The 27294-nt window shown below is 37.6% G+C and overlaps 2 protein-coding genes across 2 annotated transcripts in view; both read left to right on the top strand.

Annotated features, from left to right (window-relative positions):
• The window catches only part of LOC114755600 (VPS35 endosomal protein sorting factor-like), a 46657-nt gene that overhangs the window by 9531 nt on the left and 9832 nt on the right, over positions 1-27294 (top strand). Inside the window, exons 2-13 of the mRNA XM_028944485.1 lie at positions 386-580; positions 1725-1755; positions 1930-2111; positions 4860-5019; positions 6551-6647; positions 7380-7549; positions 9749-9906; positions 10091-10276; positions 10367-10456; positions 11175-11255; positions 11974-12114; positions 12232-12314. Coding sequence (XP_028800318.1) covers positions 386-580; positions 1725-1755; positions 1930-2111; positions 4860-5019; positions 6551-6647; positions 7380-7549; positions 9749-9906; positions 10091-10276; positions 10367-10456; positions 11175-11255; positions 11974-12114; positions 12232-12314 — 1574 coding nt within the window. The remainder of the gene's footprint in view (positions 1-385; positions 581-1724; positions 1756-1929; positions 2112-4859; positions 5020-6550; positions 6648-7379; positions 7550-9748; positions 9907-10090; positions 10277-10366; positions 10457-11174; positions 11256-11973; positions 12115-12231; positions 12315-27294) is intronic.
• Positions 24479-26320, top strand: LOC114755610 (uncharacterized). The gene is made up of 2 exons (XM_028944497.1): positions 24479-25815; positions 26142-26320. Exons 1-2 carry the CDS (start codon positions 24729-24731, stop codon positions 26174-26176), a joined length of 1122 nt encoding a protein of 373 aa, XP_028800330.1. The 5' UTR covers positions 24479-24728; the 3' UTR covers positions 26177-26320.

Here is a 27294-nt window from a genome sequence, read left to right as displayed (position 1 = left end):
TGACTCTTCTTGGCATGCCCATCATCGACCCTTGCATCATATTTTGCAAGTTGGTACACAAAGTTTGTGCGTGCTAGCTTCTTTTCTTGTTTCCCAGTCTGTTTAACAGTTTAGTTTGATAAGGTTCTATCTATTTCGCATTAGTTTCCTTGCTATTTTCTTGCTTTCGTCCTGAGTTTTGTATGTGTACTTCTAGTTTAGATAGGTTATTTTTACTCTTTTTTGAACTTCGAAGTTATTTTCTTTTTTCAAATTTTTTAAAATTTTTAAAATTTCCTTTTGAATTATTATATTCAATCAAAAACATATCTTGATATTTCTTTGGGCTTTTGAATCATACATTTGTGGCAATCTTTAAATTTTTTTGTTAATATCCTCATATTAGGTTGATGCAGTTGATCTTGGTAACCATGAATTTCTTGATCCACTGAGACGATTGGATGGAGATGCAAAGGCTATTCCATTTGATCATGAAATGCCGAGTGAAGCTGCTATTCATCCACCAATGAAGGAGTGGAGCTCTTTTAGAAGATTACTACAGCAAAGGTTCCCAGTTTCCAAAATGGTCTCTCTTTCTTCTGTAAGTTTTAGGGCCTTAATTTTGTGTTAATTCCAAACATGATGTTGTAGTGCCTAATGGCAAGTCATAAAGCAAAGTGTTAATAACAATCTAACAATTGCTACATGTAAATGTAAACGTAATATTTGGTAACCAAAAAAAAAAAAAATTCCGAATCTAAATATGAATACAAATTTTCAATAACAATAAAATAAGATAGATTTAGAAAAGATAAATTTCCAATGGGCCAAAAAAATTTGTAAAGTAAATCATAAACTTGATTATATATATTGCTTACGTGTATACTTCGATTTTATATTATGATATGTATTGTTTATTATTTTCTTAAATAAATATTTGCCCTAGGTGGTTCAAAGTGCTAACCTGCCATGGGGTGTGACAACATAACTACTATTAGGATTACCAGCAACCCTACTCACCATATTATAATGAACCATGTGGAGATTGATAGTCATTCATATAAAAAGAAAAGAGAGAAATAGACTCAAGCGATGTTGATCTGATGCTTATACCTACTAGTTGACAAATTGTAGATTTATTCCCTAGAGCTCTCTCCCAAGGACTAGGTTTGAACATTGGAGCAACAAGCTGCTGGGAATGCTAGACATTCGCTAGCTTGAGGGGAATGTAAGCAAGATAACATTGCTAATCTTGCTAAGTGTGCGCATCTGTGACTATGACTTGTATCATGCTAGTAAAGAGAATTATTACATCTAATTTTCTTAATTCATGGCTGTAGAATTCTTATGATTTTGAACTGTTTATTCGAATGGAATGAATGGGAAATAAATAGATGCAGCATCCTCAAGTAGATGAGGCTTATGGGCCAAGATCTTAGGGATTTGGCCGGGAAACTAGGACTTTGAAAAAAGATACAGAATCAACTTAAAAGCTAAGAAATCAGAATCTGAAACATATATTCCTAAATCATAGACTAATTCAAATATATAAATTCAACTAAAGGCTGATTGGGGTTAGGTTGTTTTAGGCCCATGGCCCCAAAACTTCAGCCTTCAACAATGGCTTTTAAAGTAGCCTTGAAGAACCTTTTATATACTTTGTGTTATTGTTTCTATGTTTTACCCAGAATGTTTTAGGCCTTTGTTCGTCATAATTTTCTAATAATGTTTCCCAATAATTTCAGGTTCCTGAGGTTATGATGAGGAGCGGAAAATGTATGCAGATATCTTTTTCATTGACTTTCGTTTTGTTTTGTTCTTTCGATTTCCCAAAATCCTAATCATATGACTGACCATAATATTCCTTCATCTCTTGGTGCTCATTACATAGACGTCTGATGGGACGGACAGCTTATAATGTTCACTTGTGATCGTCTCCCTAATTTTCAGCTCTTGAGAAATCCTCAAGTATGCATATGGAGGAACTAGATGATCCACAGAAATTTGCAGATGATGAGGTCAAGGTGATTGCTTGGCAGGAATATGTTTCCCGACTGCATGAGCTCAAAGATGAAATTGCTCATTCTTGGCTTGTTGATGATCGTATAACATCCTTAAAGTTATCTGTAAAAGTGAGTTTTGAATTCATTTAGTTATTTTTTCTTACTACATTGTTATGTAAGTGATCTCTAACCTTCATTGTTTTGAAGAGATGGTTCTTTATTAGTAGTTTTTTCTTTTTGCCCCCTTTACTGTGAAGCATTTCTCCTGAACCTCTGTTCTGCCCAGTGCAGTGTCTTTTATTCTGCCAGCCGGCAAACTTAGGGTATGTTTGGCTCAATGAAAGGAAGGGGAGGGGAGGGATTTTAATGGAAGGAAGGGGAGGGGAGGGGAGTGGAAGGATTTTTAATATTATCTTGTTTGGATTTATAAAAAAAGAGGGGAGGGGAGGGAAAAATATTTTAATATGGATAATTTTGCTCTTATTTTATTTAAGGTGTGGGCATAATGGTCACAACATGACAAAATATAGACATAATGGTCACAACATGACAAAATATGGACATAATGGTCATAACATGACAAAATATTGTCCTTTCCCTCCAAATCCTCCCAATTTTGGAGGGGAGGTTGAGGAGGGGAGGGGAGGGGAAATTTTTTAAAATTTCCCCTCCCTTCCTAAAATTTGTGTGTGTTGTCAAACAAGGGGAAATGATTAAAATCCCTCCCCTTCCCTCCCCTCCCTCCCTCCAAACACACCCTTATAGAATGAAGGCAACATGCCTGCCTTCTATAGCTCAGTAATCTTGGGACAAATAAATTTATTTAATTCAGAAAAGACCAGAACAGATTCTACCCTATAATATTATAAGTAAAAGGAAAAAAAATTAATTAAAAAAACCTTTATAATCTGCAGTAGACACTGAAAAATAGGAAAGCCCTTAGTGGGCTAGGATTGCACCGCAAAGCCCATGAAGATAAGGGCATCAGCACGTTGAAATGAAACAACTCTCCACACTAACTGGGGATGAAACGTCTATTCTAGTGTGAGATATTTAAGTTTTCCGACTAAGGGTTCGTACATACTTCTGTCCAATGAAGGGCTTTCCTTTTCAAGACCAAGTTTGTGATTCACATTGCTGGTTTGCAGCCCAACATTCCTGTTTCCTCCACGTTCCAGCAAATTCAGAGTACATTTTCTTTGGAAGATTGAAATACCTTCCTTATTTCAAGCAACCTCCATTCCTGGGAAGCATCTCAGACTCCTTAGATCCTTTACTTCAAATTTTGAGGCTAAGAGCTTCTTTAAGCTGTGAATTCCTTCTCTATCATCACCTGTGATCACTATATTGTCCACATAAACTTTCAAAACCTTTTAGTTTCCCATTTAAAGCATGCTTCGCCAACAATGTGTCATCTGTTCAGCACTAAATAAAACTATTCCTTTTAATCACAATAATAAATCTGCAAAGCCAATCACAAGGTGATTGCTTCAGGCCACACAATAGTCCCTTTAGTCTAAACACTTTGTCTAAAGCTACTTGGATTCAAAATTAGGAGGTATCTCCATATAAACTTTCTCCAATTTACCATTTAGGAGGGCATTTTTCACATCCAACTAATAAAGAGGCCAATCAAGATTACAAGAAAGCGAGATAAGTACCTTAATGGCAACAAAATTGGCCACTGAAGCAAAGGCCTCCGAGAAATCAATGCCATAGGTTTGAATAAAAGCTTTAGCAACCAACTTGGCTTTATATTTGTTGAAACTTTCATTTAGGTTATACTTGATGGTGAGAACTCATTTGCACCCAACTGTAGACTTCCTCTTGGGTAACTCTATAATTTATGAAGTATCATTCTTCTTTAAGGCTTCCATCTCCTCATGAATTGCATCTTCCCATGCACTGGAGTGCTTGATGAACATTCTTGGCTATTTGCTCAGGATGACATTGGCAACAAATGTTCATAAAGGAGTGGACATTTGATGATCAAAGTTCCTTGATGGTGGAATGTACTTTGGTTCCTCAAAAAAACATCTTGAAATCCTTCAATACTTTCATGTTCTTGTTATGTACTTGTTCTCATGTACCAACTCGCATGGATGAGTTCTTTAGTGACTACTAATGAGATCCCAAAAATCGAAATACTAGTTTTGTTTTAATTTAGGGTTGATATAATTTTTGGTCTGGGAAACTTGGGTCCATTTTGGTTTTGGTCCCTCAAATTTCAACTCCATGGTTTTAGTCTGTCTTAAAACGTCAGTCTCTAGGGGTGTAATGGTATTAAAATTTGTTGAAGCGTCGTAAATAGTGTTAAAGTCTTGGGCACATGGCTTGATCTTGCGTGGATAATAGGGGCAAAAAAAGATCAGATCGTCAAAATGCAATGCAAAGAATGATTATATAGAGGGGGATGAGTTTTCAAAATACAGCATAGTGAACAATTCCTCAAACAAATAGGTAGGAAAAAAGGGAGGGCTAAACAACTATTTTTTAAGGACTTGTTCTTTTTTTCTTTTGTTATTCACATAAGATCCAGCTATGTGCTATTTGGTGAATCCACATCACCATTTTAATGCCGTTTATGGCACTTTAGCAAATTTTAACACCGTTACACCTGCAGTGATTGTTTTAAGACAGACTAAATTTTAGGGACTAAAACCACGGGTTTGAAATTTGAGAGACCAAACTAAAATAAGCTCAAATTTTAGGTGTTAAAAATTATACTAACCCTTTAATTTATTCCTTGGTAAACACTAATGCCAAGTAATAGTATAGGTTAATGCATGAGAAATTAGCATATTAAATCAGATCATGGGAAATGATATGTTAGTGTTAAATTATTTATTTGTCTGAAATTTATTGTGTGTTCTGCAGGTCGCTAAACTTCTAGTGGATACATCAATTTTGCAGTTTTATCCTACACTCTTTGTCCTTGTCACTGATATCATGGACATGCTTGGAGATCTGGTCTGGCAAAGGATAAAACAGAAGGCTAAGTTTTCCGCAGATGGAACCTTACTTGGTAGCTTACCAGGTGTTCTATCGATTTATATTTCATTGTTTTGCAAATTGTTTTTCTGATTTACGAGGCTGAATCATTCTCTTGCATATATACAACAGAAGAACTAAAAAAATTACTTCAAGCAGTCCCAAAGATCTCTCCTTAATAATAATAACCGGATTACCTTTCTAATAGAATCAAACATTGCAACTGAAAAACAGCTCAGCGCCCATCAATCTACAATCTTTAAAAATTTGGGATTTCTACAATCCCTCTCAAGTTTGTGATGTATTAATAATAGAAGACTAGTTAGTTATAGTTAATTATATAGTAGCCGTTAGATGTGGGTTGGGAATAACACCTATGTAAGGGATTAAAATTGTAATTAGAGACAGTTTTGAAGTGAATGTAATTTCCAGAGCATTATTCAGAAATTCTCTCCTCTCATTCTCTCTCTTCTTTCTTGTTCTTTCCTCTCTCTGTCTATATCCCTTTCTCTTGCCTTCTCCTATCTTTCTTATCTTCTTCACCACTCACCTCGGTTTGATCACATCACAGATGTCATCATTGTCCAACTTCATAAATAATCCTCTTAAAGTATGAATCAATAATCCTTTAATGGATTGAGCCCATTCATGACAGTTGTCTCCCACAAGCTTTTCTGGGGCAATGATGGCAGAGGAACCTTTAGTCATGGAAGTTGTAGAGGACATCGCAGTGTTGCATGAATTAGACAACGAAGACTCACCAGACAAGGAGTTCATTTTTGGGTCTGTAACATCAGATGGCGGTTGCTGCAACTCCATGTCAGAAGCAAAGTCTGAGTCTGATTCTGAACTTTGGGTCCCTCCCTCATGCTCTGATACCATGTGAGTGGAGATCCGAATTCACATCTCATTGATGTGAAGAGGATACAATATATACACAATATACATTAATCACTGTGACGCAACCTAGGCTAGATATCAGGGAAGAGAGTATTGAATCCTAGCTCCGACCATTTACACAATAAAGACTATGAAATAAGAGGAAATTAATAAAGGCATACTACTCCTAATATATTGGTTCCCACAGATATTGCTAATAAGCTTTATCACTGATTATTTATTGGTCATTATGTGTTACAATTATTTTATAGTTTATAAGTTATTATTATTACTCAAAAATAAATATAATCAAACTGAAGTGAGTTAAACTCAATTGAAACATGTTTGTTGTGTGGTTTAAATTTGATAAAAACCCCTAAAATTTCTATAAAATAAAAAAAATTTAAGGTGTGAACTATTGATGCTTATATTCCATATACTAGTTGTTGCATGTTTCATGGCTCTAATGTTTCCTTGTGGATTGTCATTTAGCAATATCAATGCCACATCCAGTACGATTGTCTATTGAATGTAATTTTCCAGCAAAGTAATGAAGTTAGTATTTATTTCTGATCTTTTCTATTGTGTTTTTTTTCCCAGGCCTAATGAATTATAGAACTTATGCCTGATATTAAGTTGATTAGAGGCCACAAATTAACTGATATCTTTGTCCTGAGTCTTTATTATATTTCTCTCAGAAAACTTTAAAGCAGTTGATATTTGCTCTGATGCTAAAGAAACTTGCAATAACTGGTTTAGCAAAATTGGTGCTGTGCGGGAGCTTCTTCCACGCATGTAAATTCCTGATCCTTCCTGAAGTATTTAACTTGTTTACTATTCTCTATTCTTTGACTTTATCCATATGTTTGAAATTATCTGACCTCTATTTCAGATAGCAATCACTTTCTCTGCTGTAAATCTTTAATTTACATACAAGAGACTGCTGTTCCTGGGAAAACTATAAACCTACGGAGTTACATAATCATCAACTAAATGCACTGTAGTCTTATTAATAGCCATGCTTCTATGCTGCACTCATGTGATACTGAACGTCATAATTGCGATCACTTAAAAATACAAAACGTCATAATCCCTTAGGAGATAGTTCTTTCAATTATAAATTGTAAATTGGACCCATGGAGGCTCAATGTATGTGGAATAATTTTTCTCGAATCTGGATGCTGAGTAAGTGCCTTGTGCAAGTTGCAATGATTTTTGTTACTGGCGTGACAATGTTATTCATTGGCATATATTTATAGTATTATAGTGTAATTATCTTTATTTATTATTAGCTCTCAATTCATTTGGGAATCCTTTAAGCAGTGCTAATACAGTAGAATATTCAAACTTTTTTTTTCTGGCTATTACTCCATAAATATTTTGTGTTAAGGCTATTTCCAAGAGACTCTTTCATATAAGTAACGGTTTTTTTCTCTTTTTTTTTGGGTTAGAAATGTTAATAGTCCATAAAGTTACATCCCTCTGATGGGGATTTATGATGACTCTTTCCCTGGAATTGTACTGTAGTTACTTGGAGCTGGCAATATTACCTTGCTGGCGTTTTCTTCTTGATGAGCCTCTGGACAGTCTGAAGCGCTTGGTAATGATGACCAGAGGGTTAGGAGATCCAGTGGCATTTGCTTACTGTCATCTATATATGGCTCACTGTGCCCAGAAGTTGCCTTCGCATGATATAGGTATAACTATAACATCAATTTAAGCTTAAGATTTATAAAATATTTGCGTCTTGAGAAACAGTTGGACCCTTTTTTTGGGTAATATGAGGTACAAAGAGAATGGTGTGAGAGCACGCGCGCACACGCATGCGCTCACATGAAGCTGTAAAGAGAATGTTTGAAGATAAATTTCTTATTTATTATAATACTCACAACCGGAATCATACTCTCTATATACAATACAATAATATAGGAGGAAATGAAACTCCTCAATATTCAGTGAACAATAATTAGGGATAGAATTTGAAATAATAAATTTGTGCTTTAATTATTAAGTGATACTTAATTTCAATCAGAATCCCTGCTTCTTGTCATAGATTAGACAATAAAGGTGAGTAAATATATTAATGAGTTGAATTTCGATAGGATTAGAGGCCATTTGTTTAAGCTTAAAAATCAAATGGTTTTCATATTGTTTTAGAGATTTTATTCAAAGTAGTTAATGGTGTAAAGATTTTATAAAAAGCATAACTTGTTTTGCATTTGATTACAATAATAAAAAATAGATATTATTTAGTATTTTCAAACTTTATGATATCTTCTCATATCTCCATTCTATAAAAATAATTTATTATTAATTGATTTTTGAATTTTATGATATTTTGTATTTCTGTATGTTTATGAACATTCGCTCTTATCTACCATGTCTAATTATTCTCAAAAGCTACATAATGTAGCTTCTTGAAATCAACAACAGTAAGAAACCTTATCCTACTAGGTGGGGTTAGCTATGCGGATCGCACAATATTGCTGTGTTCTATTAACAACCAAATCTTTAATGTATTGTTCACCAAAAGGTTTAGTTCAATATATGAGTCTTTCTTTTGGTCTTTCTCTACCTTTCTTCGCATAACTCAAAACTGTCAGTTCAACCCTGCTCACTAGTATTTTCAATGGCTTTATTTGTGTGCCATGCCAACTCTTTATTATATATAATCATTATGAATCTTATGTTTCCTTGCATGATCTCAACGTCGTCATCTTTGCTGCTCTAACTTTAGGCAAAAGTGTACATTTCATCCTCTAACTTTATACAAGATCTCAGTTTGGCATCTTTAAAGTATCTTTTCAGTCTCTTAACCCTAACACATTTAATCTTAAATGAGAAATTTTTTGTACCAATCATTGTTATATTTAAAAATTAGTCTGACTACGTTAGAATTTGAGAAAATTTCGTCAATGTTTAAAATTTTAATGATAGCATTTTTTTTGTTAATGAAACTAATGGTGTTAGGGTTAGAGGACTGAGAAAACACTTTATAAAATGAAGGACCAAAATGATCATTTTGTGAAGTTAAAAGGACCAAATATGCATTTTTGCCCTAACTTTATGTTCATATTGTCATTTTAAAAACCAACATTTACTACCATATAGCATTGCCAGTCTTAGTGGTTTGATAAAACTGTCCTTTAAACTTATTAGGTTTTTTCCCAATCACAAATAACTCTAACAGCCTTTATTCATTTTCTTTAAAAGTGATATTTCTAAAGAAAATGATTTTTTCATGAAATACACTCAAACAAATGGGCCTTTTATCTCAAGTTACTTTGAGATTCCATAGTCTATTAAAATTGGGGAATAGATGTGATTTAGAGCAGCAAAGAAAAGGGGAGAAAAGAACATAGAGAAGCATAGATGTTGGGAGGAGGAGCAATGGAAAATGGTTGGTCTGAATTTCAAACCATCAATGTCTAAAAAAGGGGATAACTTAGGCCTATTAATAGGAAACCCAAACACAATAACTTGAAATAAAATGATGCCTAATAAAGGAAATGAAGGAAATCAGATAAGAAATTAATAAAAAGATTCCCATCATTTTCGCCCCAGCTTGAAAGAAAACTCCTTTGGAGGGCTACTCTTACAAGATGGAGTCTAGATGGTGAAACTGTCAGAAGAAATTGTTTGAAAGTGAAAAATCTGTATTTTTAATACAAATTACACATGGGCGACCATCATTATAAGTTTGAAATGTAATAGGAATTATGTAATAGGAATTAATATTAAATTCTTCAATTGATTCAAGATTTGACAACCTGCACTCACCCTGTGAGTCTATGGCATTTCTTCAGACCTTCACTTGTGTTTGTGCATTTTTATATGTACATCATGCTGCATCGACTCTGGAATTCTGTCTAACGCGTACATTTTCAATTGAACAGGATATCTTGTTACATGTCTTAATGACCTCAGAGTTATCTTGATCCGAATCTTATCCCCAAATGGAAGCATCTATGGAGACAAAAGAAAATTGTTTGTCAGTCTGATGGAACCAACCATTGAGTATGTTATGAATTGCATATTTAAGGGGATGTCTCAGGTAATAATGATTCCTGTGGCAAGAAGAATTTGGTTAAGGTTTTTATTATTACAATAGCAATTGAACTAAAATCTATACTTTATTCAGCAAAAAGAAATGAAGAAAAACATGCGGGCATTGATTTTGTATGACTATCCTCATTTTCTCCTCTATATTGTTGTGATATCATATTTCTGTCTTGAAGATGCAAATAAATGATGTTCTCCCTGAGCTTGGGTTGAGGAAGAATCAACAGTCTTCTAGCAATGTCACTTATGTTTCAGTTGTTCTTCATCATTTATTGAAGGAACTCCCAATTGAAGTAATTTTCTCAAATACTATAGAAATCCTTCATCTCATTGAGTGTAGCGAGGATAAATCCTATGATCAGGTATAATGCATTTGCAAGGTGTATTCTAGCTGAAATGCTACTTCATTTCTTTGAATTTGTTGTTTTTTCTGGTCCTTTGGTTTTATGCAGCATATGAATTACAGATTGCTTGGATTTAGGCTGAATGAAAGGAGATGCCCATGTGACATCGCCAAAGCTGTGCTTGATAAAGTCATTCAGGTATTTGTGCATTTCTGTTGTATCTTCATCATTTAAGAGTTAGGCTGTCACTTTCTTTGAATATTATTTTATCTTCTTGGGCCCTTTGTGGAACTAAAGCTAATAATCCCCTTCCATGCATTCCGAATAACTCAAAAAAAAAAAAAAAAAAAAAAAAGAAACAGATAAAAGGGCAGAGCCTGGAAAGCAAGCTAAAATAAAGCAAATAAATAGAGAGAATAGCGCTTGTGACTTCCAACACAAACTTATCAACTTCTATCTAAATGGATATAATCTTGTGATAAATCCACAAGTTTACATGTGAGAAGAAATAATTATATAAAATAATCCCAATCTCACATGGAAGTATGAAAACACTAAATCTTAATAAATGGGTCTGATTTAGGGAGATACCATGTGAATTTGGTGTGATCTCACCTCCATGATACTAATTATGATTTCACATCAGCAAATATCCTCCGTTGCTAGATTGTGTGATATATTTACGGCTGTCTCGTCAAAGCGGAGCTTGATAGATACTTCTAAGTCAATATGTGATTTGATCTAGTGATAGCAAAATTATTTGTCTATTTACAGTAAAGAGCATTTATTGCTGAAACGGAGAATGACGATTAGATCCCAAAAGATTGATTCAATGATAGTTAGGTCCTCAACAAAATTTGTGTAGTCAACCTATTTCTTCATATCCATGTCTCTCCTGTTTTAATGGTGACAGGAGGTTGTTGAGCAGTATGATAGCTTACATCAGTACCTGAAGGTTGTAGATGCCTATGCAGATCTTATTCTTCAGAATGGAATGGTAAGTTTGAATGACTAGACGCAATCCAATACCTATTAATGCCATCAAGAAAATCGGAGAATTTTTTTTCCTTTTATATTTCTTCAGAATGAAAGAAGCAACATATATGCAAAAGATCTCAGGGAAGAAGTCTGTCGGTGGATCCCATGAATTGAGAAATCATAAATGACGTCAGAGTTGAATTATAAGTTTGAATTAAGCAATCGTAAATGAATACAGGAGATCTGGACAAAAGTCTGGTCAAAGGAAATTACTGGTTTTTCTTTCTGAAAGCGGTTGGGCTTTGTGAAAATACCTTATTTTAGTAAACAGCAGAAGAACTCGGACATGCAGAGGGGTAGAGATATCATAAACGGAATCGCACAGTTCTCTCAAATAATGTGAGAATAATAGAATATAATGATTCTTGGGTTCTAGGAATAGTAAACAGATAACAGTATTAATTATAAAGATAATTATAGAGCTTTAAAGGATAAATTAGGGTTATTTAGCCATCAGCCCAGCCAGACATAAGCCCACTTCCAACGCTTTCATTCATTCATTCTTTCCTTTTTTTTTTTTTTTTCCCGAAAAAATAAATCACCTGCTTCACATAAGATACATTTTAATTAGACCTTGAATGAGAGAAGTCATACTTGAATTTCTAGTCATAAATGAGATCAGAGTTGATTTTCAACAAACTCTTTTGTTTTCCCCTAAATTCGGTCCTTTATGCCAGGATAATCTTCTGGAGACCATTTTAGAAGGCATATCAAGACGTGCATATAAAGGGGTTATGGAAGATGAAATGCTAAGCCTGCAGTCTCTATTGGTGAAGCTTCTTTCTCATTTCAAATGCCTGGAAGATGTATTTTTGCTGGTATTTCCTATAGTATTGGATTTTTTCCATCATCTATTTATCGGTCTATTTTCTTTACTTTTTCATACAACAAATAAATCCTAAAAGGTGATTGATTTCGTTATTGTTCTTTTATAGAATCACTTTCCTAAAATCCTAGATATAACGCATGGAAACACACGGAATGTTGTCTTTATGCACATGCTTGATATGGCAACGAGGTACCTTTTGTCCTGAAATTTATGTTCTTATTCCTAATTTATCTTCTTGTAAATGTTCTGATTTTCTAGGTCCTTTCAGATGTGGTCACCTCATTGGCACTGATACCATCTTGCATTGTGCTATCTTTGTTCAATGTAGATATAGGAATGAAAATAAGGTTCTAACACACACACACACGCACGCACACGCGCACGCACATATTTGCAAACTTACCAAATATACCAAAGCAAAATATCCTAGGAATACATGCGAACCCTCATAATCCTTCCACCTCATTCATAGTGACCTGTGGTGTACCTCTAAAATAAGAGGCAGGAATGATGGAGATAGTTCATAACACTTGTCCATAAAAATTACTCAGATTGAGTCTTTTGTCTTGTTAAGTAACAATCAACTTAAAATGCTTGGTGCTCACAAAAAACTAGATCGGAAGCAATATTCATCACTTCTTAGCTGTCACAAATCAACTCCATTTGATTACGACTTTCAACCTCAATTCTCAATGTAATTTTCTGAATAGTACGCTGTACTATTTACTGAATGAGGGTTTACATAATATATAGCGTAAAAGGAATAAACCTAATTAATGTAAATCTGATCACATCCCCTAAATTCCTCCTAAAGATAAGGAAATAATGATAATGGTTAGATTTTGTCAGAATCTAACCGTTACAAGAGATACACCTATTTAATGCTAGGAGATTCTAGGAGATTGGGTTAAAACTGATTAGTGGGCTTTTGGCAGCCAGCCCACTTTCCCACACTCCCCCTCAAGCTGGTGGATAGATATTAATCATTCCCAACTTGTTTTTAAGGCCTTCAAACATCTCTTGAGTTAGGGACTTTGTCTTTACACCTACAATTTGATTTCTTGTGGTTATGTGGGCAAGGTCAATTATCTTGTTGTCAATCTTTTCCTTAATGAAATGGCAATCTATCTCCATATGTTTTGTACGATCATGATGTATGGGATTATTGGTAATTTTTATTGCGGAGATGTTATCACGCCAAACCTTTATCAGTGTGTGTCCTCAATTCTTAATTCCTTAAGAAGTCTTACTAGCCATCTTCCTTCGCAAATGCCTAGGGCTAAGGCCTTGTATTTTGATTCTGCTGAACTTCTTGAAACAACTAGTTGCTTTTTGCTCCTCCAAGGGACTAGGTTTCCCCATACATACGAGCAATAGCTAGTAGTAGACTGTCTATCCTTTTTCGAACTTGCCCAGTCAGCATCTGTAAAGAGCTCAACTTTTCTAGAATCTCCTTTTGCAAAAAACAGCCCTTGTCCTGGTGTTTTCTTTAGGTATCTTAGGATTCTATAGACTGTTGTGATGTGTTCCTTTTGAGGGTTACTTGAGAACTAACTAACCACACTAACAGGGTAGTAAATATCAGGCCTTGCATGGGATAAATAGATGAATTTCCCTGCCTTTGATATCTCACCTTGTTTACTGCTTTTCCGTTCGGCTTGATTGTTAGCTTTTGATTTAGCTCCATAGGCATGTTAGCATGTTGTGCACCCAACATCCCTATTTCTCTAGGAGATCTAGTGTATATTTTTGTTGAGATACACTTATCCCTTTTTTTGTCCAAGCCACTTTTATGCCAAGGAAATACCTTAACTGACCAAGGTCCTTAATCTCAGATTTGGTTGCTAGACTTTCTTTTAGTTTTGCAATTTCATTCTCATCATTACCTGTCAAAACTATATCATCAACATATACAATGAGTGCAGTTAGTTTGTCACCACAGTGTTTAATAAATAACGTGTCATCTACCTGGCATTACTTATAGCCTTGCCCTTTAATGGCTTGAGAGAATTTTCAAAACCAAGCTCTTGGAAACTGTTTTAATCTATATGAAGATTTATAAACTTTCCCAACTGTTTTTTTGTTTCTCATCCCTTGGGGAATTGTCATATAAACCTCTTCCTCTAAATCATCGTTAAGAAAAGCATTTTTAATATCAAGTTGGTGTAATAGCCAACTAAATTTACGACAAGAGATAAGAGAACATTTACAGTATTAATTTTTGCTACAGGTGCAAAGGTTTTTTGGTAATCTATTTCATAGGTTTGAGTAAATCCCCTAGCTATTAAGCTTGCCTTATATTTGTTTATACTTTCATCAGGATTATATTTCACAGTGAATAACCATTTGCTACTTATCATCGATTTACCTTTTGGCAATGTTAGAATTTTCCAAGTTCCATTTTTATGTAAGGCTCTTAGTTCTTCCTCAATGGCTTGCTTCCAATTAGAGTCTGAGATGGCCTCATTGAGGCTTTTAGGAATTTTCACACTTTCTACATTGGCCACAAAAGTTTTAAGGTGAGGAGAAAGCTTACTATAAGTGAGAGTCGGGAGATGATTTGAAGAAGAAAAAGAATTCTGTATATTCCGTATATTCATCAAAGAACCTTTTACAACCATATATACACTAATTCGGCAAACTAAAAAAGGGAAAGGGAATAAATGAGATACAACGGTAAAGAATCATTCAAGATGCGGAATCAAAATAAAATCAGATCAATGGTCTTTAAGATAGGGAGATGATTTCGGGATTTTTACACTCCCCCTCAAGTTGGATCATAGATGTCAATCATGTCCAACTTGCCCACAAAATCTTCAAATTTGTCTTTATGTAGGCCTTTGGTAAAGATATCTGCCGTTTGTTTCCATGTAGGTACATGTATGAGGGTTACCAACCCATTGTCGATCTTTTCTCTAATGAAATGTCTATCCACTTCGACATGCTTGGTCCTGTCATGTTGTACCGGATTATGGGATAGGTTTATAGCAGCCATACTGTCTGTGAATAGTTTCATAGGGAACTCCATTTTTATCTTAAGTTCCTCTAGAACCCTTTTTATCCAAATTACTTCACATATCCCTTGTGCAACAGCTCGGTATTCTGACTCTGCACTACTTCGTGATACTACGTTCTGTTTCTTGCTTCTCCAGGTGACTAGGTTTCCCCAGACATAGGCACAATAACCTGCCGTGGATCTTCTATCGTTATGAGCACCTGCGTAGTCGGCATCAGTGAATATTTCAACACTTTGCTTCTTGCATTTTTTGTATAATATTCCCTTGCCTGGTGTACTCTTTAGATATTTTAGAATTTTGTAAACTGCCTTGAGGTGTTTTTCCTTTGGAGCATGTGAGTGTTGGCTAGCTACACTGACCGCAAATGCAATGTCTGGTCTTGTGTGAGAGAGATAAATGAGCTTTCCCACTAACCTTTGGTATTGACCCATATCAACATCATTTCCTTCACTTTCTTTTTCTTCTTCCTCTTCATCTTTACCTTCACCTTCTTCATCACTGTTGTTGGCTTCTTGCTTGTTTTTGGATTCATCTTTCTTTTTCTTCTTGGTTGTGACTTCAATAGGGGTAGAACTGGGTTTGCATCCTAGCATGCCAGTTTGAGTAGATCTAATACGTACTTGCGTTGAGAGATATAGATCCCCCTTTTTGATCGAGCCACCTCCATTCCTAGGAAGTATTTCATCTCTCCTAAGTCCTTCACCTGAAATTCTTGTGCCATGGCTACTTTTATCCTCTCAATTTCTTCTGAGTCATCTCCAGTGAGGACTATGTCATCCACGTACACACTCAGAATAGTTTTCTTGTCTCCTCTATGTTTGAAGAACAGAGTATGATCACTTTGCCCTTGTATGTACCCTTCTCTCCTTAGGACTTGGGTGAATCGTTCGAACCAAGCACGTGGTGATTGCTTTAGGCCATACAATGATTTCTTCAACCTGCACACTGTGTTAGGCTTCCTGTTTGGGAAACCTGGTGGAGTTGTCATGTAGACTTCTTCCTTTAGATCGCCATTTAAGAATGCATTTTTGACATCTAACTGGTAGATAGGCCAGTCTAGGTTTGTTGCGAGTGACATCAAGATTCTGACGGTGTTTAATTTTGCAACTGGTGCGAATGTCTCAGTGTAGTCTGTGCCGTAGATTTGAGAGAAACCCTTCGCCACAAGTCTTGCTTTGTATTTTTCGACAGTTCCATCAGCTTTGTATTTTACTGTGAATACCCATTTGCACCCCACAGCTTTCTTTCCTTTTGGTAACGTAGCTTCCTCCCATGTACCGTTTTTCTTTAGTGCATTCATTTCTTCCAAGACAGCTTCCTTCCACTTTGGAGACATTAGGGCTTCTCCGATATTTGTTGGTACTTTTATACTATCCAGATTGCTGATAAATGCTCCATAATGGGGTGATAGGGCTTTGTAGGAGATATAGTTCGCAATTGGGTGTTGGGTGCAGCTTCTTGGCTTTTTCCTCAAAGCTATTGGAAGGTCCAAGTCTATTCCTGTCTCATCTGCATCACTTACCCCAAGCTCATTAAATTCCTTGGGCTGCGGAACCGTCAACGGATCAGATTCTTGGTGATGCTCAGGAGTTTTTGGCCTATTGCTTTTGGTTCGTTTGCTGTAAAACTTGTTGATGTTTTTAATTCTTGTTTTGTTTCCAATTTGTTGTTCCCCATCGTCTTGAGTTATTGTCTCACTCTCTTTGGGTTGCTCTTCGGTTTCAGTGGTTTTAAGGAGAAAAGGAGGTTCATACTCCAAGTAAGGTTGGATAGGACTTTCGTTGTCGTTTTCAGAAGGTTCACACTCCAAGTAGGCTTTCTCTTTTCTAGACTGCAATTCTTTTTCACTCTCCCCCTGAATTGTGGTCGGATAGAAAGGTTCTGTTTCATGAAAGGTGACATCACAAGTGACATATAATTGTTTGTTGTTAGGGTTGTAGCATTTGTAGCCTTTATGGGTTGGTGAGTAGCCTAGGAAGACACATTTGATAGCCCGTGGGTCTAGTTTGCCTTGGTTGTGAAGGTGAACGAACACAGTGCAACCGAAAACTCTAAGAGGAAGATTGTTATGAAGGTAAGGGACATAGTGGGTCTTTTGCAAAACTTCAAGAGGTGTTTGAAAGGATAAGGGTCTACTTGGCATTCGATTGATGAGGAAAGTAGCTGTAAGAATAGCATCCCCCCAATAAAATTTTGGGACATTGTGAGTGAGAAGAAGAGTGCGTGCGACTTCTAGGATGTGTCGGTTCTTTCTTTCTGCAATACCATTTTGCTGAGGGGTATAAGGGCATGAGTTTTTATGAATAATTCCATTTTGCTGAAGAAAACTAGAAAGAGTTTTGTTCATGTATTCAGTACCATTATCAGAATGAAGAATTTTGATGGAGGTTTGAAATTGGTTTTTAATCATTTGATAAAAATTTATAAAAACGGAAGAAACTTCTGTTTTTTCTTTTAGCAAATATGTCCAACAAACTCTGGAGTGATCGTCAATAAAGGTTATAAACCATTTATGGTATGTTCTATTAGGAATACGACTAGGTCCCCATAAATCGCTGTGAATAGTTGAAAACGGAGTAGAGGGTTGATAGGGGTTGCGATGAAAAGTGGCACGCTGATGTTTTGCAATTTCGTAAATTTCACAGTAAACTTTGGACACATCTTTATTTGAAAAATTTGAAGGAAACATTTGAACTAAATATTGAAAATTTGGGTGTCCAAGGCGTTTGACATAAAAGGAGATCATTATCGATGGGAAGAGAAACTTTATTACATTTGCTAGGTTTTATAGAGGCTTCATCAAAATAGTAGAGGCCATCAAACTCTTTAGCATAACCAATCGTCCTCTTTGTTGACAGTTCCTGAAACAAGCAATAGGTGTCAAAAAAATCAGCATGACATTTTTCTGTTTTGGTGAGTTTGTGTACAGATAACAGGTTACATTTAAGATTTGGGACATGTAAAACAGCATAAAGTGTGATATGATCTGAAAGTTGAATGTTCCCTATACCAACCACAGGTGACATAGAAGCATCAGCAATTTTGACTTTTAAAGACCCATCACATGGCGTATAAGTATTAAATAAAGCACGATTATCCGTCATATGGTCAGAAGCACCAGAGTCAATAATCCAACATCTACCTGAGCACAGGTTCTGGATGACTTTTAAGGCATGTATAAAGTTACCTTTATGAACAACTGAGGCAGTGGGTTGGCTATGTGCTACCTGTCCTGATGGTTGGAGACTGGAGAGTATTTCCACTAGCTTTGAGAGCTCATGAGAAATATTTGAGGATGATGATGCCTTATCGTCTTCCTTTCCAGCAACATAGCCACGGCCTCTGCCCTTCTTCGGCTTCCAATCTGCTGGTTTCCCATGGATATCCCAGCAAGTATCTTTTGTATAGCCTGTTTTCTTACAATGCTCACACACTGGTTTATTCTTCTGACCTCTTGGGTCATTACGAGAAATAAGAGCAGAAGATTCAGAGTTAGTATTGGAGTTGTTTAAGGAAGATTGCAACATAACCTTCCTCCGAGACTCCTCCCGTCGAACCTCTGCGAAAGCCTCCCTCACAGTAGGTAGGGGTATTCTACTCAGAATGCGTCCTCTGACAGCATCTAACTCTGCGTTGACTCCTGCTAAGAATTCAAACAGTCGTTCTTTTTCCACTCTTTTCCTATATTGCGCTGCATCCTCAGAGCATTTCCACGCCTCTTCACTCTGGGAATCTAATTCCTGCCATAGAGCTGTCATATTTAAATAATACTCATTTAGGCTTATCATACCTTGCTTCATTTGCCAGAGTTTCGTTTTTATTTCAAAAACTTGGGCCGTGTTTTCTCCATCTGAATATGCTTCTCGGACGGCCTCCCAGATTTCCTTCGCACTCGGCAAGAACATAAAACTCCTTTTAACAGCGGTGGTCATGGCGTTAATCAACCATGATGCTACCAGGGAGTTTTCGGCCTTCCATAGACGAGTGGCTTGTGGGTCCGATGATTTTGGAGGAGGCGTGTCTCCTGTAAGGTATCCAATCTTCCCTCTTCCTTCGACGGCGAGTCGAACAGATTGTGCCCACTCCCGGTAGTTGTCGCCAGTGAGTTTCTCTGGGACAATCAGGACAGCATTTCCCTCCACTGCTGGGTTCGACGTCGAGGAGCGTGGATTGGAATCATCGGACTTTCCAGACTCCATAGTCGAATCGGTCGACTCGGTGGGCATCGCACGACAGATACGCTACGGGCACGGTACGCGATTCTCCCTCTCTTGCTCTGATACCATGAGAGTCGGGAGATGATTTGAAGAAGAAAAAGAATTCTGTATATTCCGTATATTCATCAAAGAACCTTTTACAACCATATATACACTAATTTGGCAAACTAAAAAAGGGAAAGGGAATAAATGAGATACAACGGTAAAGAATCATTCAAGATGCGGAATCAAAATAAAATCAGATCAATGGTCTTTAAGATAGGGAGATGATTTCGGGATTTTTACAATAAGACGTATACTTACTGATGGGCATTGAGTGCAGCTTCTCTTTCCTTTCCTTAGAGCAATAGGCCAATGGAGGTCTTCAAGACTTGGTTCAGTAGTCGAGTCACGGTGCTTTGTGGGCTTAGTAATGGGTCTTTCTTCGCTGTTTTGTTGTTCTATGTTGGCAATTCAGTCTAATGGGCCTTGGGCCTAAAAACCCTAGATCTCAAAATCAGATTTGATCATATCTTATCTCGCTGTTTAATTTCTATTTATTAGGAAGATTATGATTATTATGTTGATTGTATTCAGAATATTATCTATCCCTAGTATCTCGACCAGATCCCTGGAATATCGGCCTAATAACCTCTCTAGGTAAGGGACCTATATCTATTTAAAGAGTTTCACATTATTTGAATAAAGTAATCTATTCAGAATCATAAGAATTCCTCATGGTATCAAAGCAGAGATGATCATATTCGGTATTGGATTCAACAATGAGGGGCCAACCCTAGGGTTCCAAGAACTAACCCATCAGGTCTGAACGCAGTAGCAACTGGCTCCACCAGTCATCAAAATTTGATTGAGTCCAATCTGGCCGCTATCACTATTCATCGACTCAATGGAGAGAACTACATGCAATGGTCCTCTAGCATACGCCTATACATTATGGGCAAAGGAAAATATGAATATTTGATCGGAGGGATTCAGAAACCAGCTCAAGACGACAAAAAATACCCTGTGGGAAGCTGAAAATTCCATGGTGCAAGCTTGGTTGATCAATTCCAGATCGCTAAAGAGGTGTGGGATGCAGCCAGAGATATGTTCGCTAGACTCAAAAACAAAGTAGCTATTTTGGAAATAGAAAGATTCCTTCATGATTTCAAGAAAGGTAATCTTTCTGTGATCCAATACTACATTGATTTAGTGGTTTAGTGGCAGCAATTGGATATGTACGAGACCTATGACTAGAAGTGTGCTGGTGATGCTGCACTCTACACAAAAATAAAGGAAGAAAAAAGGGTTTTTAAGTTCTTGCTTGGACTGGATGCCTCCTTTGAAGAAGTACGAGGCAGAATAATGGGTCTTGACTCCCTACCACCCCGAAGGGAAGTATTTTTCACTGTGAGAAATGAATAAAGCAGAAAGAAACTTACTACCCAGAGTCAAAGATTGAACTTGATCAACCAAATGCATTTGCATCAAAAGGGCCAGTTCAAGATGACTCAAGGACACAAAATAAGTGGTGTGACCATTGTAGGGAAAAAGGGCATACTATGGAGACTTGTTGGAAATTACATGGCAAGCCTCTGAAAAAAGGGAGACAGGATGGTTGAGGGTATTCCAACACTATTGAGAACAATAATGAGCTAGAATTCAGTCAGGAAGAACTAGATCTGTTTCGTAGATTCTTAGAGAAACATAACTCACAAGAGACAACTGTTGTAGTTGGTTATATTGTTCATACAAGTAAAACCATATTAGTACTAAAAATTGATATATATCACTCAAGACTATGGATTGTGGATTTAAGGGCAACCAACCATATGACCGGAAACAAAGAACTCGTGACTAACATAAGACCATGCCCTATGAATATCCTAGTAAAAGTAGCTAATGGTAAAGCCTTGAGAGTTGAAGGCCTCAGCACAGCCTTTATAACTCCTGAGATAGTGTTACATAATGTCTTCTATACACCTGGCTTAAAATGCAGTTTGTTGTCTGTTATAACTATGATCCAAAATCAAAATTGTGATATTCACTTCTCTACGGTTAAATGTGTTTTTCAGGACCCGAAGAAAGGGAAGACAATTGGCACAGCTGAGATCCTTGAAGACCTCTACTGTTTGGAAGTTCAAGAGCATCATCAATCCAGGGCAAATCATGTGAAGTTACCTTCTGTTTTTTCTGCTACTTCAAAGAATAAAGAAGTGTTGTTGTTGCACTATAGGCCAGGCATCCTGATTTCCGATACATGTCAAAAATGTTTCCACATCTTTTGAACAAGAGTGATCTCTTTCTTACTTGCAAAGTGTGCCAATTTTCAAAACAAACTAAAGCCACCTACAAACCACACTCACATGAATACAAAAAACCATTTAATCTAATTCATAGTGACATTTGGGGACCATCTCGGATTCCTTCCCTCACTCATGCTAAATAGTTTGTTAGTTTCATCGATGATCACACACACCTAACCTGGGTATTTCTCATGAAAGACAAATCTGACCTACCTGAAATTTTCATAAAATTCCATAGAATGATTTCCACCCAGTTTCAAACCCAAATCCTCACCCTCCGCGGTGACAATAGCCACGAATACATGAGCCATACATTTCAACAATGCCTTGGCAACCATGGGATAGTTTACCAAACCAGTTGTGTTGACACACCTCAACAAAATGGGACTACTGAGCGGAAAAATAGACACATGCTAGAAGTTACCCGTTCATTCATGATCACCCATAATGTTCCTAAGCAATATTAGGGAGAAGCTATTCTTATTGCCGTACACTTGATCATAGACTACCTTCCGAAACTCTAAACTTTCAAACCCAAATTAGTCTTCTCACCAAATCCTACCCTGCAAATTCACTAACATATGATCTTCCCTTTCAGGTTTTTGGGTGTATTGTGTATATTTACCATATGTAAGGGGGCAAACTTGATCCCAAAGCTCTCAAATGCATCTTTCTAGGCTACTCCTCCACCCAAAAAGGGTACAGGTGCTATTCACCAATTCTACCGAAATTTTTTGTTACAATGGATAAGTTTGTTGAAAACCAAGCCTACTATCCTAGTTCCCCCATTCAGGGGGAGAGCTTTAGAAGCGAACAGAAGTTCCACTATAGTGACAAAACATCTACCTCGAATACAACCCTACCACAGACTTCCACACCTACCATACCTAACATTCTAGAACCAAAAACAGACCCTGAAACTCTAGTACTAGCACCTGACATCCTAGAAACCGTGCCAGCCAATATTTCCTCTCCTCCCGAATCCAGTCACAGTATCCCTATTTTTCCTATAGTGCCTAACGATACACTGCAGGGAATGTAAATAGACGAATCTGATGGGGACACTGATCAGCTCGAGGAAGAACATAGTCCAAACAGTGGGGATCCTCCTAGTTCTGGGCCAAGTCAAGTGTCAACCCAAATTTCAGACCCTGATGATCTTGGGTGGCCAATTACTCTAAGAAAGAGGGTAAGACAGTACACTTTACATCCAATCAGTCATTTTGTTTCTTATGACAAGTTATCTCCGTGCATGAAAAGATTTGTGTCTAAGGTTGACAAGGATCAAACACATTCAAGCTTCAATGAAGCTGTCAAGGATCCTAGATGGAAGGTAGCTATTAGTGAAGAACTACAAGCTCTCAACAAAAATCAAACTTGGGAAGTAGTAACTCTTCCTCAGGGAAAGAAAGCTGTGGAATGCAAATGAGTCTTTACTACCAAACACAACCCTGATGGCTCTGTAAGTAAGTTCAAGGCACGACTGGTAGCAAAAGGTTTTTCTCAAACTGAAGGAATTGATTACCAAGAAACATTTGCACTAGTCGCAAAGTTAAATACCATAAGGATTTTGCTATCCTTAACTGCCAATCTTGATTGGCCACTCTATCAATTAGACGTCAAAAAGGCCTTCCTAAATGCAAATCTTGAAGGAGAAGTGTATATGAGAATACCAGAAGGGCTTCTTGAACACGAAAATACAAAAAAAGGCATACAGGTTGTATAAATCTCTCTACGGCCTTAAACAATCCCCGAGGGCATGGTTTGAAAGGTTCACAAGGGTGGTGAAGGAATCTAGTTACATACAGTGTCAGTCAGATCACACACTGCTTGTTAAACATTCACAAGGAAATGTATCAATTTTAATAGTATATGTTGATGATATTGTGATAATAGGGAATAATATTGAAGAAATAGCAAGATTGAAAAAGACCTTGGCCACTGCATTTGAGGTTAAAGACCTAGGGAGCCTAAGATATTTCTTTGGAATGGAGATTGCCAGATCAAAAGAAGGAATCTCAGTCTCACAAAGGAAATGTACATTGGATTTACTTAAAAAAACTGGTATGTTGGGAGCTAAGCCATCACCTACTCATATGGATCCATCTGTTAACTTAGAGTACAAGAAAGACGGTGTACCTGTTGATGCAGAAAGATACAAACGTCTCGTTAGGAAACTTATTTATGTATCACACACCAGACCAGACATAAGCTATGCTGTGGGAATTATTAGTCAATTCTCATCACAACCACAAGAAGACCAGATGGAGGCCATCTATACTATCCTTCGGTATCTAAAAATCACACCTGGAAGAGGAGTATTTTTTAAAAAGGGAGTGTCAAGGAACATGGTAGTATATATAGATGCTAACCATGGAAGAACCAGAGTTGACGGAAGATCAACAGGGGGATATTTCACCTCTGTTTGGGGAAACCTTATAACATGGAGAAGTGAAAAAGACTGTTGTTTCTAGAAGCAGTGCAGAAGCAGAACTGAGAGCATTGGCTAATGGAGTGTGTGAAGGAATGTGGATACTACAAGTCCTAAGGGAACTCAAGATAGAGGTAGACACACCAATTAAGCTATGGTGTGATAGTATGTTAGCAATTCAAATAGTTCATAACCTAGTTCATCATGATAGAACAAAACATGTTGACATTGATCGACATTTTATAAAGGAAAAGATTGAATCCAAAATCATTGACTTGTCACATGTAAATTCTGGGTCACAAGTATCAAATGTTCTTACAAAACCATTAGATCAAGTTAAATTTGTAAGATTCAGAGAAAAGTTGGACATGGTGGACATCTACTGTAGAATATAAGATAGGATCTTGGGGATTAATTGTAAATTAGATCTCAAAGATATGATCGGAAGTTTTTTTAGGAAAGATTTTATTTCCGGTTTGAGTGTGATTGATATCGCGTAGAATCAGGCCATCATAATCGGCCTCTCATACTCCCATTGTATATATATACTTGTTCGATTGATTCTGAATATATAGAAGAATTCATATACATCAAAGCTGTTACCTTCTGCTACATGGTATCAGAGCAACGCTAGCTGATAGGCAACAGCAACGATGACCCATTCTTCTGGTAGTGAGAAGGAGTCGACCTCCCTGCCCGAGTCGCACACGACGTCGGGAATGTCCGGTGGCTCCTCTGCTGGTGGCGCGACGCGGCCTCTGTCCACCGTGTTCGAGACTTCGGCTGTCCTCATCGTGCCCGAGAAACTCTCCGGTGAGAATTATCGAGAGTGGGCCCAGTCGATCAAACTCGCTCTCGAAGGCCGCGGCAAGCTCGGCCATATCACCGGTGATGCACTGACTCCACCATCGACCGACGCCAAAGCCGTGAAGCTGTGGAAGGCCGAAGATGCGATGGTATGTTCGTGGCTTGTAAATGTGATGGCACCCTCCCTCAAGCGCTGTTTTATGTTTTTATCTCCAGCACGAGAGATGTGGGACGCGATTCATGAGGCTTACGGCGATGGAGAAAATGCTTCCCAGATATTTGACCTCAAGACCAAATTATGGGATCTGAAGCAAGGGTCTCTCTCCCTAGGTGACTATTACCTTGCTAAGACTACTCTTTGGCAAGAACTGGACCTTATCAGTGATGATAGCCCGTGCTGTGCTTCCCATGCGGCCAGCAATAAAAAGAAAGTTGAAAAGGAGCGCCTATTTGAGCTGTTGGCCGGACTCAATCCCTCCTTTGATGATGTTAGGGGCCGCATTTTGAGTCAGGACCCCCTTCCCACTGTTCGTGGCGCCTTTGCAATGCTACGTAGTGAGGACTCAAGGAAGAAAGTCATGTTAAAAGGTGACCCAGCACCTCGGCCCCACACCGTTGAACCATCTGCACTCGCTGTTCGCTCCACTGAAAATCGTCCTGGTAACACAAAGCCCAGACCACAGTGTGAACACTGTCACAAACAGGGTCACACTAAGGACACTTGCTGGGACCTCCACGGGAAGCCTGCAGATTGGAAGCCCAGAAAAAGCCGCGGGCGAGGTTACATGACAGAAGTGGCACGTGGTGAGGATGCTGGACCCTCAAATTCAGGACACCAGGAAGATGCACTGAGCAAAATTCTTGAACGACTTGCTGCATTAGAAAGCAGTCAACAGTTACGGAAACAGCCCGTGGCCACTGTGGTTAAGCGAGGTAATTTTTTCAAAGCATTGGCAACTATCAGAGGTATGAGTTCTGGACAATGTTGGATTGTTGATTCCGGTGCATCTGATCACATGACTGATGATATTACCTTATTCTCCTCTTATACTTCTACAAAAAATTTACCACCTGTTAAGATTGCCGACGCTTTTGACTCCCAGGTTGCTGGTATAGGGAGCATTAAAGTATCTGCCACGCTTACTTTACATACTGTTCTTCATGTTCCAAACTTGCGATGTAATCTATTATCTGTTAGTCAACTTGCTCAGGAAGAACGATGCCATGCTGATTTCTTTGCTACTCATTGTGTCTTTCAGGATCTGTTGACGGGGACGACGATTGGCGTTGCTAAAGAGTTTGATGGTCTTTACTACCTGGATGATTGTGTTGATCACCGTATTATTTCTTGTAATAAAGTGTCCCTCCCTAGGACTAGTGAATTGGAGTTATGGCACAAACGGTTAGGACACCCTAATTTTCATTATATGACTCAATTGTTTCCATCTATTTGCTCAAATAAAGATTGCTTTGAATTTCATTGTGATGCCTGTGAACGTGCAAAACACCATCGCACCTCCTTTCCTAGTGTTCCTTATCTTGAAAAGTACAAGGCAAGACTTGTGGCCCAAGGTTTCTCTCAAGTATATGGCATGGACTACACAGAGACTTTTGCTCCGGTGGCAAAACTAAACACCATCAGAATCCTCTTATCCTTAGCTGCTAACCTAGACTGGCCGTTACATCAAATGGATGTAAAAAATGCCTTCTTGAACGGCGAATTAAAGGAAGAAGTATATATGAAGCTACCCCCAGGGTTCTCGGGACAACAGAAAAACCAAGCTTGCAAGCTAAGGAAGTCATTGTATGGGCTGAAACAATCTCCTAGAGCATGGTTTGAAAGATTCACTCGTGTTCTTAAGGCACAGGGATACATACAGGGGCAGAGCGATCACACTATGTTCTTTAGACACATGAGCGAAAACATCACAATTCTTGCTGTATACGTAGACGATATTGTACTCACGGGTAATGACCCAACCGAAATAGATCGGATCAAAAGAGCTCTAAATGAAGAATTCCAGGTCAAGGATCTCGGAGAAATGAAGTATTTCCTAGGGATAGAGGTGGCCAGGTCAAAACAAGGGATTTATATCTCACAGAGGAAGTATATACTAGATCTCCTAAAGGAAACTGGAATGCTTGGTTGCAGACCAAGTGATACTCCCATACGGACTGATAAAATTAGGGATGATGAAGACTTGGGAAAGGCTGTTGACATAGGGAGGTATCAACGGATGGTGGGAAAGCTGATATACTTGTCTCACACCAGACCAGACATTGCCTTTGCTGTGAGCGTCGTAAGCCAACACTCTCATGATCCAAAACAGAAGCATCTAAACGAGGTATACAGAATCCTGAGGTATTTGAAGGGTTCACCAGGACAAGGACTCCTATTCAAGAAATCTGGCC

This window comes from Neltuma alba, unplaced genomic scaffold, assembly GCF_004799145.2.
Source record: "Neltuma alba isolate B1F8T4 unplaced genomic scaffold, ASM479914v2 tig00001333_pilon, whole genome shotgun sequence".
NCBI classification, from domain to species: Eukaryota; Viridiplantae; Streptophyta; class Magnoliopsida; order Fabales; family Fabaceae; genus Neltuma; species Neltuma alba.
The sequence above is the reverse complement of the archived record's forward strand: the minus strand, read 5'-3'. Positions and strand labels throughout refer to the sequence as shown.

What these genes read in the sequence shown, in the direction of transcription:
- LOC114755610 (XM_028944497.1), top strand. Translation starts at nt 24,729, where the DNA reads ATGACCCATTCTTCTGGTAGTGAGAAGGAGTCGACCTCCCTGCCCGAG. An exon ending in GGCCACTGTGGTTAAGCGAG is followed by an intron (nt 25,816 to 26,141) that starts GTAATTTTTTCA and finishes TGTGTCTTTCAG; the next exon opens with GATCTGTTGACGGGGACGAC.